Here is a 12698-nt window from a genome sequence, read left to right on the forward strand (position 1 = left end):
AATCCACATGAAAGAATCCACTTTCAGCACACGCACACACACACACAAAAACCTCCATGGCAGGGCAATGTCAACGCTTATTCAACTACAGATATATATTTTTTCCAAAGTGCTTTTTGCTACACCCAAGCCATGCAACTCGGTTGAAGGGGGGGGGGGAGAGAAGAGATGCTGTTGAGAGAGAGAGCACATGTTACATCAGACACAGTACCTGATTTTTCAATGCACAGCCTGTCAGCCAGAAAGTCTGCCTCCTGGGCGATAAGTGAGAATATTTCATCTTCATACTGTTCTATGATAGTCTCACACTGAAAAGGGGGGAAAAAAGGTAGTCGCTCTCTAGCAAAGAACCAAACAAGACCTTTTAGACAGAGCAGCAGCAAAGAAGTACAGTGTAAAGAAGTCCATGTGGCATGTTTGACTGGTGCAGCCTCCCAAACAATTGCTTTATTTCTCTATATAATTAACAGCATAGCCAAGATTTCAACATATGCCAATTCAGGACCCATTTCTAACAAAAATGCCCCCCCCCATGTTAGAAGTTGGGAAAAAAAGAATAATACTCAGATTGTGAACATTTTCACTTATTGGGGGGTTTACTCACATTACCAACCAGTTACATGAAATTTACACCAAAATCTTTTTCTTTCTTTTTTAAAAATTATTATATGCATAGTTCTTGGCATTCAAAGACATATATACCCTCTCTTGGCTTTGCTCTTAAGTGAAATACTGGCATCGCTTAAAATGCTAAATGCGACCTGCAATTGGGTCTTCAAGCACTGTTTAGATTTCTAATTTTCTGAACTTGTGGGCACTGTCTTCACAAAATCTCATTGGGCGACTGGTGATAACGCTTGGCTCAGCAGAGCAATTTTAGCCATAAGTTAAACGTGTGCATGGCTTTCCCAAAAATCCCTTACTGGGTCATGAGAACAGAGGCACAAAATATATTTGGGAGAAAATGCATGCATACACACACACACACATTTCAGTCAGGAGGCCAAAAATCTACCACAAAGGCTGCTGAACGTTCACCCAGCCCTGATGATAAGAGCAAGGCTACGCCATGAGAGATATAGACACACTTTCAGCACATTAAACACAGAGAATCTTGAAACACGAGAATCACAGTCTCAAAAGAACCAAGAGCAATTGGACCAACTGGCTATCTTGATGAATCTACAAAGCATCCTGATGCTGATGCTGCGTTCACATCAATGTAGTTAAAATCTGCTCAGAACCCCAGTCCCAACACATTTCATTCCAAAGGTAAACTGCTTTGAAAACAATGGGATGTACTCCCACAAAAGGGGCTTCAGAGTGGAGTGGGAATTTATCCCTATTCCCCTCTGTTTTCATAGACTAACAAAATATATATATATAGCAAGCATTCTTTGACATGCCCATGACGCTCGACATGTGGGGGGGGGGGAAGAAAGCACGAAGGAGCACTCTGGCACTAGGCCAGCAAGAGAAGCCATGCTCCTTTGCTTCAATCAGCTCTAGGCCCTCGTTCTGACTCAAGCCATGAGCTCCCTTTCAACAAGGCCCAAGGAAAAAAAAGAGAGGATAACAGCACAACTTCCCTTTCCCCCCACCAGTCCAGTGATAAATATTTGAAATATTTGAAACAACACTCACATTAATTTGGATTATTAGCCTAGCATCACAACCATGTGCATCTTATCGAAGTCAGCAGGGGAGTAAAAGAGATTGTTTTGGTTTTTTTAAATAAACTAGCAGGCGAGAACTGTAGCACGAAAACAGACAGTAGCTGCATCTGCCTACGCAACTAGCGTACTGAATTATGCAATATTTTGATGCACATGCAGTGCTTTCGCTTAGAAAACCCTAAGTCATGCCCCACTGTTACTCCTAGTTAGTCTGCAAGAATAAGGCAATACAACGAGAACGCCGAGTTTACACAGAATGGAATGATTTAATATACAGTATCAAATATTATGCTAATAGCAATCCTGCCCAAAATGTCAGCAGTTTATTATGATGTCTTACCGCATATTTTAAGGGCTTATAAGCATCAGAATAAAAAAAGTATTTTTTATATTCTGCATAGATTGGCTCATCCTTCCGAGGAGCATATCTCTTAAATATCTTTTTGTTTGTGTCTGGATCGTCTTGAAGTTGGTAATCGTTCATCCGGTCGCATATCTTTTCCAAAACATCCGTTAAAAAGGTCTCGGATTTTGCAAAAGGGACCTAAAGGAAAAGGGGAGGAAATACTGTTACAGATATTTCAGCTTCAGACATTATCAGAGCAAAGAGTGTGACCTTACAGAAGCAGAAATGCCCAAGACCGATCAAAGGAAAAGGGCCACAGATCTCCCTCCCTACATCACTGCTAATCCACATTATGCAAAATAAATAATTAAAAATGTCACCCTGAGCCTAAATGACACTTGGAAAAAATTAGACATTTTAAGCTTCCATAAAACATTCCTTTTAGAATTGAAATAATATACAGTACAATTAAATGTTAAGCACATTTTGAAACTCTGTGACCAAGACAGCAAATAAAGAGAGAGAGAGAGAGAGACGTCTTCTTGTGCCCAGTGTTTTCTTGGCGGGACTCTGTTTTCTTGCTGGAATCAGCTTCACTCCTCTAAATGGAGGAGAGTTGCTACAAAAAGTCTCTCTCTCTCCTCCCTCCCTTTCCCCCTTCAGTCGGTCTAGCTTCCTTGCTGCTCGTCAACTCTGAAGCAGCTGTTTAAAGCCTCCCAGGGGTTTTTTTCTGCAAAGAAAATAATCGCTTACAAAAATGCAAGTTCTCCCAGGTTCTACTGTTTCAAGCTTTATTTTTCAAACAGCTGGCCCATGTCTTCACCCAGTCCTCTTCCTCCAGAGTTAAGTCAGAATCCTGCGGAAACACTGAGACCGCTACCTACATTCTTAGTGAGAGTCTTCACAGCTAGTGCTGCAAGGGGTCAAAGAGCACCCCTCGCCCTTGGTAACAGGGACAAAAAAACTTCTCTCCCGTCTAGACAGGTCAAGGTGCAAGATGCGCCTATCCCTGTTGCTTCTTCCGGAAGGGGGCGTGAATTGAAGCCAAGTGCACAGTAAACAACGGGGGCCACATCCCTGGGCCTTTGGAAGACTTCCCCCCCTCCACCCTCTACTGATCAAAGTAGGAAGTTTTCATGACAACCATAGTCAAAGGGACTGAATCACAAATGAACTCGATTTCTGCAATGTTGATATATCCAGTCTCCATTGTCTCTTTTCAGGCTCAGTATGAACCCTTCCGGTCTCAATGATTACATTACGGAAGCACTTTCATATGTGTGCTCCATTTACACAAAGGGTTGCCTTGCTTCACCACCATCTGGCTACAAATCAGATAAATAAAGGCAGGAGAATTAAAATTAAAGCTTAGAGTCCCTTCCCCCTCCACCACCACCCCTCCACACCTCCTGTGTTTCTTAAACTAGGGCCTTTTATGAGACTTTTCCCCTCTCACCCCAGCCTTGTTTTGTATTTGGAAACTAACTTTTTATGAAATTGGGGGAAACAAAAAGAGAGAGAGAGAGAGAGAGAGAGAGAGAGAGAGAGAGAGAGAGAGAGAGAGAGAGAGAGATAAATACTGCAATAAAAGAATAATAAAAAGGGGATCATATAGAAAGAATTTGTAGGTGACAAATACTGATTTCAAGTGTTCTATTGAAGGCCAATTCATGAATTAAGCAGAATGCTGCAAATAACTCTTGTGCAGCTGTCTGTCTAATGGCCAAACATAATGACCCCAAGTAAACCACATGAAATATGCAACCCAAGTCCTATTCGCCCCTGCCCCACCCCAACACACATCATGATTTGGGATTTAAAATGCCAAATACCCTAACATTATTTGGTTTCAGTAGAATTCTACATTCACCTGTTTAGGATCTGGGCGGAAATAAAACAAGGAATTGCTTGCCTGTTGGTACCTTTCTGAATGTCACAATGTCTTTGTTTTCCAAGACAATTATTAAACAAAAAATAAAGCTCATTGCAAAGGCCAAGGATTTTACGAACTGGCTACAGGATGTAACAATATGATGGTGGTTAAAGCTCAGCAAGTTTGAGCTCAGAGGTAACCAAGCCCCAATTTGGGCTATCCTGTCTTAAAGCTGTAATAGCCGCTGCCTAACACAGAATTAATAGTGCATAAGCTCATTGATTTCAATGAGCTTAAGCATGCTTAACTCTGTGTTGGATTGTGGGCATGGTGGATTATATAGAACAGTATATGTAGCACATGAAACCAATGGCGGTATATTATGTTTTCACCTTTAAGTGAACGCGTATGGCAATCAAATATGGCAGAGATACTTAAAATCACATGCTAGGTATTTTTTAGACAACTGATTTGAGAAAAGAGCTATAATTTGTTCACAGCATCAGAATGGCAATTTTACCATTATGGTGGTGGGATAAGGTATTCTGCTTGTATGGTTGCTGATACCCAGCCCAACTAAGAGCATTGGCTTACCAAAATGGCACCCCATGTAAGTGGCAAGGATCACTGCTTATGCTCACACTGATTTGCATTTTTCATATATTTTGAGGTTCCAGCTTGCAGTTCAGCATTGGAACCTCAAAATACATGAAAAATGCAAATCAGTGCAAGCATAAGCATATTTATGCCTCAACCTCAGCGGGAGTCAAATGTACTTAAGCACATGGTGGACTGACTACATTAAAACGTATTTCAGAAATACAGTTTAGAAAAAACTAACAAAGTTTTAAATAGAGGGGAATAAAAATTACCTTGTTGCTTTGTTTATGCGTTCATAGGGATTACACGTATCAAGAAAGTAGGCTTTAATTGAATTAATTGCATGCATTTCTCTTCTACACACAATTCTATACTGCACAAAAAGTATGTCTCTTCTTAAATATGTTTCTGCATGGAGCAAGGACTGGATTAAATGCGAGCATATTCCATGTCTTGCTAGAAACAAATGAGGGAATTGCATTATTCTATGTGCACTTTAGCATGCCCTCTCTATATATTTAGCAAAGTAGTGCTAAACAGGGTTGATGTGGTGGATGGACTTAGTTACAAATACTTTCTTTACTTTTGTTATAGTCACACACCTTCTCTTTTTTGGAAATGATCAGAATTAAACTCAGTGTGAGACTTCAGATTAGCTTCCGTTCCCCACATAATTATTAAGAGATTAAACTCTGCTTCCAATAATCATGGCTGCCACTTTATACACAGAATTGTACACACTCAATGCAAATATTCAAGCACTCCATGAGTACATGATGGTCTAGCACGAATAAAATATGTACTATCTGATTATTGCTGCTGCACCTCTGTAGCTACTTCTTATTTATAAGGAAGCCACTTGAATCAGTATTTAAACTAATGCATTTGGCAGGGAATATATATATACACACATAACTTCAATGATATATCACAACTAGTATCACCATCATCAGAACTGTAGCGCCCCTAAAGTTTAGTATGCTTTAAAATTGCTCTAGTAATAAAAGAGCCAAAAAAAAAAAAAAAGTATGTGAGCAACTGGCAGAGAGCTTTTCTTTGGAGACTCTGAAGATTTTGAATAGTACTTGTCAATAAAGCAACTCCTATTGTTGTCACACCGGAGACGTGGGCCTCCACCCCGAAAAAGCTGTCTCAGAGATAGTAACCTCATTAAAATATGAATAACAAGGCAGCCATTATTGCAAAGAGAGAAAGGCATCTTACTTTCCATCAAACTTTAGCCGCTATCATTGGTTAACACACACAGAGATAAATAATTTGACACCCTGGAAAACTTGATTCCCCCCCTCTTCCCCTTGATTTTTGCTGTCTGCACAGATTTTAGTACTGGGTAGATTACTTAAAGCACTTTCAAATCAGTCTCCACTGCTGATCATTCAAAGCATGTTTGCAATAAAAAAAAAAAGTTCATTGAGCCAGTAATTCAAAATGCTAAGGGGAGGGGGAGGTAAGGTTAATACCGACACACACGGCCATGTGCACACACAGCGCCAAATCAGTTCCAGAATATTTTAGCCAATTTTAAGCCCCATGATGGAGAATTCATTATGGGCTACAGAGATGACACCTTCATAACAGCCAATTACAAGGAAGCTCATGAGGCAGTTCATGACTACGTCTCTGCTAATCTCACCGTAAATTTCTGCCTTGATAGAGACCAGAACCAGCCAAGAATGCAATCGGCTTGTGGACATGGGGTAGGGAGGGGGGAAAAATGTAACTGCTACGGATGGACATCTTCCAAAATCCAACATGCCAATCAAAATTGTTTCTTTGAGCAGCACGCTCCAGATGAGAGAGATTCTCTCCTCTTTCGTCAGTGTTCCACTATGTATGAATTATGTATGTCTACATGTGAACAACTACCTGTGTATATAAGTAAACATCGGATAGCATGCAGAGGTGTTTTTTTTTTTAGTTGACAATGGGGGCGGGGGAGCCATTTCTAAGAATTTAGAAACAAGCATTTTTAAAAAAGTGTTTCATGTCATTTAATCACAAGCATTTCAAACTGGCAAAAGTCTTCCAATCACTGCTGATATTTATTAAGAGTCAATATTTAAAAGTGAAAATTCAGACCCCCACCCCCCGCCCTGTAGGCTAGAACAGGAGAAACATGAATGTCGAGCTCCTCAAAAGGCTGATGGGATATATAATTAGCTATTATGTTAATTGAATCCGCTGTGAGTTTGTTGTATGAGATTTCTTCATATAATATGCAAATGATCTCCAAGGTTTAGTTTTATTAGACAATATAATTAGAAATCCTTTTAAAGGAGAGAATTCTAATGAGGCATTATAAAGGTTGGGGGGGAAATGTGTTTGCTATGTGGGCTTACCACCTGGGCTTGCTTAATTAAAAAAAGACTTTATTCACCAACAGGAGAGAGAGAAAAATTGAAGAAAGTTTCAAGCCTTTGCCAGTACAGTTCCAAAGCAGATGTTTGTCGTGAAAGTGTGTGAGAGAGGGGAGAAGAAGGAAGAAAATAAATTCCTGTGACCTTAAAGTTAGTTATTTTCTCCAGCTGTAAGCCCAATATTGCTCATTCGGACATAAACTCCCCCTGTCTCTATAAATAGAATTGCCCTACACAATTTCACAACACATAATGTACATTAGAGGGGACAATTCATGGAAAAAGCCCCACTGTTGTCGTTATTGTTAAGAGACGTGATCCGAGCAGAGGAAGGTCTTTTAGCTTTTGTGGTGTAACTAATCAGCGTAACTTTGTTTGCTGTAACAAATACTGACATTTTAACATCTGGAATTAAAAGCCCTCCTTGAAAGTCAAGAGATTGTGAGCCCCAGGGCTATTTTTGGGCAGGAACGCACAGGAACGGAGTTCCGGCTGGCTCCCAAGTTGGCCACGCCCAGCAGGAACTCATTAGCATAATAGGCCACACCCAACAGCAGAAACTCATTAGGATTGGCTACATTAGGCATGTGTGGCCTAGCATGCAAAGGAGTTCCTGCTACAAAAAAGCCTTGGGTTTTGACAACAAACAAGGTAAACAGAATAAGAAGCAAAAGGTGGGTGTGGCTGGATGAGCACACATCTGGTAACATGGGGGTGCGGCCTAATGTGCTAATGAGCTGTGCTGTCAGGGGAGTGGCCCAATATGCTAATGAGTGCCTGCTGTTGGGTGTGGCCTATTCTGCTAATGAGTTCCTGCTGGGCTTTTTCTACAAAAAGAGGCCTGGCTGAGCACCATTCTTCCAGAGCTGGCTGTAAATGCAACAGTTGCATGCCACTTCAGGCCAGATCACTGCCACCACCACAACTTAGACTATTTCTGTTTTGTCCATTGCGGATATTCCGGAAAGTTCATTCCTCTGACACATAAGACAGTGGCTAAAAATCCAGTTTATAACAACAGCGATAATTCCTTTTGTTACATCACAAATAATTTGCTAATGCTGCACAGGCCTTCCTTCATTTCCAACCGAGGCCCTCTGCAATGGCCAATCGAGTCCTCCATCCCCCCTTACGAGATGGCATCTGTGGGGGAGAAACGATAGATGATCTAATGCACAACCTGTTGGTCTGTAACATAAATGAAGCGATTAGGAGCTATTGCTTAGGTCTTTTACTTTGTGGCAAAGAGCGTTAGTCCACTAAGTAAGCAACCGAAACATCTGTAGCCTCTTGAAAATCATAGAAAAGGTTGGTTGCAGGCGTAGGTTGCCAACTCCCACTTGGGATATACCTGGAGATTTTGGGGGTGGAGTCTGAGGAGCATGGGGTGTGGGGAGGGAAAGGATGAGTTATAATGCCATAGAGTCCACTTTCCAAAGCATCCATTTTCTCCAAGGGAACTGGTCTATGTCGTCTGGAGACTGGAGATCAGTTGTAATCCTGGGAGATATCCAGCCCCCACCTGGAGGTTGGCAACCATGTGCAGGCTGTGCCTCATCAGCTGTGAGAGCACGCCAAGGGTTTTCCATAAGACTTGTAGTAAATTGTTTTTGTGATGCCTGATTTTTGTTATACATGATGTAAGAACATAAGAACATAAGAAGAGCCCTGCTGGATCAAAGCAACGGACCATCCAGTCCAGCATCCTGTCTCACACAAAGGCCAACCAGTTCCTCTGAATGGTCAGCAACAGGGCATAGAGGCCTGCTGTAGCCTCCTGGCTCTGGGATCCCAAGTGCCTCTGAATGTTGAGGTTCCCCTCAGTCACCATGGCCATTGATAGACTTATCCTCCATTAATCTATCTAATCCCCTTTTAAAACTGTTTATTCCTGAGGCCATCACTACATCCTCCAGCAGCGAATCCCACATTTTAATCACTCTCTGTGTAAAGTAGTCTTTCATTTTGTCTTTCCTGGCATACCTTTTTGTGGTAACCTCATGGTGTAACTTTTTAAAAAATTGAGATACTTTTCCAAGTAGCAAAACTTTCAGACAGTTTCTTCCAAGTAGCAAAACTTTCCAGATATTTTTAAAAAATAATAATCAATTTTTTTCCTGACTCCCAGACTACAAAGTTACAGTGGAGCACACTTTCATCGAAGAAGACCACACCATGATCCTCCCATCTCTTTTTAAGTTCTCCGAAAGCCTCTTGTGTGTGTGGCAATGTTTTGCATCAGAGGAAAGAGGGAGAGGCAAGACCTAGCAGAGCTAACAGCAAAAACCTGAAGGTTTACTTATTTGTTAAAACTGTTTATATCCCACCTTCCCTCATGGTTCAAGGCAGTTTGAAACAATAATTCTACAAACCCTCGACAGTGGAATCCTAATCCCAATGGATTTAGAAAACTGCAATCTGTTTGTAGCAGCCCTAGTAGCCAAGACTATTGTTTGTTTGTTCATTTGTTTAACTGGATTTTAGCTCTCCCTCCCCTGCACAGCAGGGCTCAGGGTGGGTTACAACAAAAATATAAATAATTTAAAACAATTAAAACATAGTATTAAAATCCATACACAACATTGACTAATGCAACCCAAGATGGCGGCCAGGCAGAAATTAACAAATACTTCCAAGAGGAATTATATTTGTGTGCCCAAGGATGAAACTGGATACTGGGCAAGTGGGTGAAAAGCCACAAATAGTAGCACGCAGGGCTTTTTTCTGGGGGAACATGCTGGAATGGAGGTCCGGACCCTCTTCAACAAAATTCTTTTAAAAATGTTTAACAGTCCATGAGTTTTCAGTATACAGACTGAAAATTGCATTTCCCTCCTGAGAGTTCCAACACATCTCCCCCTCACCAAGCCCTGGTAGCATGAGGTGGCTGGTACAAAGCAAGGTAGGGGAGGCCAATGTAATTTGACACCCGCCAACCGGACTCCCATGCACCAGAGAATTTGCTCCTGCTTGTTAGAACAGGTGGAGTCGGCCGCCCATATTTTACTCCATTGTCCTATGTATGAGAGACAGCAGCTGTTGATACCCCTTCTCTCACGGTTTAAACCCTTGGCTAACTACCTTACATATGCCGAGGAATGCTTGATGAAGTTCTTACTGGCCGATATTTGTGATTCTGTCTCACGCAATGTTGCTAAATATTGTTACTTGGTAATTTAAAAACGCAGAATGTACTGTAACGTGAGCCATTAATGATGGAATTGACTGGTTTGACATTTTAGAAATTATGGATGTAAGGATCCTATGCTGTAGACTCTGTGTACTACTACTTCGGTTTATTGTGCTGGTCTTATGACTGCTCTTAATAAATGTATGTATGACACCCGCCACCTCAACCGTAGGCCTGGTGGAACACCTCTGTTTTGCAGGCCCTGCGGAACTGTAACAAGGCTCGCAGGGCCCTGCTCTCACCCAGGAGAGTGTTCCACCAGGCCAGAGCCGAAAATGCTCTGGCTCTGGTCAAGGCTCAGAAGATGTCCTTTGGGGCGGGGACCGCCAGCCAATGTTGATCTGCAGAGCGTAGAGCTCTTCAAGGGACATACTGAGACTAACCGGAAGCTAAACAGGGTCAGTATTTGGATGGGAGACCTCCAAGGCAGACAGGAGCTGCTACGTAGAGAAAGGCAACGGCGAACTATCCCTGCTTCTCACTTGCCTTGAAAACCCCATGAAGTAGAGCTTTGGGGGGGAAGGGGTCACCATGAGTCAGTTGCAACTCGACTGTACTTTACTTGACTTAATTCTGTTTAAGACTGCACTGTCAGTGTGGCAAATAATAGGACTGGGCTACCCATATCAGTTTGTTTGTTTTTAAATGCCTGAGTCCAATTGAATGCAAGTGACAGAAGTCATGTGTGACTCTCCCACTGAAACCAATAGGCCTTCAAGGTGCTTCCTTGTGTCTGGATCATGCCTTAATGTTTCCATAACAAATCGTAGCCAGTGCTTAGTACGACATCTCACTAAAGTGTATTTATTCGGTCGCTGGAAATCTCCAGTACAAAAAAAGAAAAAAGAAAGACCTCTTGTCCAACACAAAACTACCTGTGCTACACTAAAAAATAAAATTAAATTATACACAGCACTATCTACAGTCAGCTAAAAATCCGTTTACGCTCTCCTCGCTGGGGTCTCGTGCCCCAGCTCATTAACATATTGCTTACAATCGCTAATGGGCACTCCAGAATTGCCCAATAGGTGAATAATAAGCAGACCATCCAAGCAAAGCCATCAAAATGCTTCTTGAAGAGGCTAAGGAGGGGGGGGTCTGGTGCAACCTTCAAAAAGCAGTAAAGTGCTTTTCAGCATTAGAGACTCTCAGGGTATTTCCAAGCAGAGGCTTTGGGAACAACAGTTGCTTGAACAGTGTCCTCTTAACCATGTCTTCTACATAGGGCTGCCAAATGCCCCCGGGGGGCGGAATTCCCCCCGCTTTCGAGCCCCAATTTCCGCTCTCGCGGAATCGGGGCCTGGGGGAAACCCCACCCCCGCGTGCGCATCACCCGGAAGTGACGTCGCACGCTGGGGGCGGGGCCACGCCATTTGAGGGGGAAGACGCCTAAGACGCCGGCCGGGAGCCCCCCGCTCCCGGCCAAAAAACATTTGGCAACCCTACTTCTACATCCATTGAACTCAGTGGACTTAGATGCAGGGCTATTTTTGGGCAGGAACGCACAGGAACGGAGTTCCAGCTGGCTCCCAAGTTGGCCACGCCCAGCAGGAACGCATTAGCATAATAGGCCACACCCAACAACAGAAACTCATTAGGATTGGCTATATTAGGGATGTGTGGCCTAACATGCAAAGGAGTTCCTGCTACAAAAAAAGGCCCTGGGTTTGGACCACAAACAAGGTAAACAGAATAAGAAGCAAAAGGTGGGTGTGGCTGGATGAGCACACTTCTGGTAACACAGGGGTGTGGCCTCATATGCTAATGACCTGTGCTGTTAGGGGTGTGGCTGAATATGCTAATGAGTGTCTGCTGTTGGGTGTGACCTATTATGCTAATGAGTTCCTGCAGGGCTTTTTCTACAAAAAAAAGCCCTGCTTAGATGGATGTAAATCTGCCCTGACCTGGATGGCCCAGGCTAGTCTGATCTTGTCAGAAGCTAAGCAGGGTCAGCCCTGGATGGTACTTGGATGGGAGACCACCAAGGAAGTCCAGGGTTGCTCTGCAGAGGCAGGCGATGGCAAACCACCTCAGAACACCTCTGGCCTTGAAGCCCCTTTGGGGTCGCCGTAAGTCAGGAGTGACGCGATGGCACTTTCTACTGCCAAATCTGGTTAGGATGGAACTGTAAAGCACTGGGTTTCAGGAAGCCTGGAATCTGCACTCTCTGGCAGGGCCCTGTTGATCCCCGATCAGCGCAATGGTTACTACTAGATCAGCAGGCGAGCAGGAATTGGGCAGGTAGCACAAAACTGGCCACGGGGACATCAAACACTACTTAAAATTGACCTTTTCCTTCAAGGGCTCATTTCTTCCACTGAGCATTTGGCATGCCCATCATTGGAGGAAACAGCTCTGTCGGAAACCGAGGGACAGAAGGAGCCCTGGAACTGCTGCAGTCCTAATGTTAGTGCTGAGATTAAGGAAGGGTCTATGTTTTTGCAGTGTGGATGCTACTGATCAGCTGTGGGCTAAATCTCACCCGGTTAGCAGCCATATATGGTAAAGAGGGCCTGCATACAAGCATTTAATCAGGGATCCAGAGCTGTGCACAGGAGGAGTGGAACAATTCGGTTAATGAATCCCTGCCACAAATACTGAGAAATTTGCTGCAAACATGTTCGGCCATCGAATC

The 12698-nt window shown here is 43.0% G+C and overlaps 1 protein-coding gene across 1 annotated transcript in view; it reads right to left on the reverse strand.

The window, feature by feature from the left end:
* Positions 1 to 12698, reverse strand: part of CNPY1 (canopy FGF signaling regulator 1) — a 51474-nt gene that overhangs the window by 5099 nt on the left and 33677 nt on the right. Inside the window, exons 3-4 of the mRNA XM_015413438.1 lie at positions 2017 to 2220; positions 212 to 308 (exon numbers count right to left, since the gene is read on the reverse strand). Coding sequence (XP_015268924.1) covers positions 212 to 308; positions 2017 to 2220 — 301 coding nt within the window. The remainder of the gene's footprint in view (positions 1 to 211; positions 309 to 2016; positions 2221 to 12698) is intronic.

The sequence above is a fragment of the Gekko japonicus genome, unplaced genomic scaffold (assembly GCF_001447785.1).
Source record: "Gekko japonicus isolate JY-2015 unplaced genomic scaffold, Gekko_japonicus_V1.1 scaffold105, whole genome shotgun sequence".
Classification (NCBI taxonomy): Eukaryota; Metazoa; Chordata; class Lepidosauria; order Squamata; family Gekkonidae; genus Gekko; species Gekko japonicus.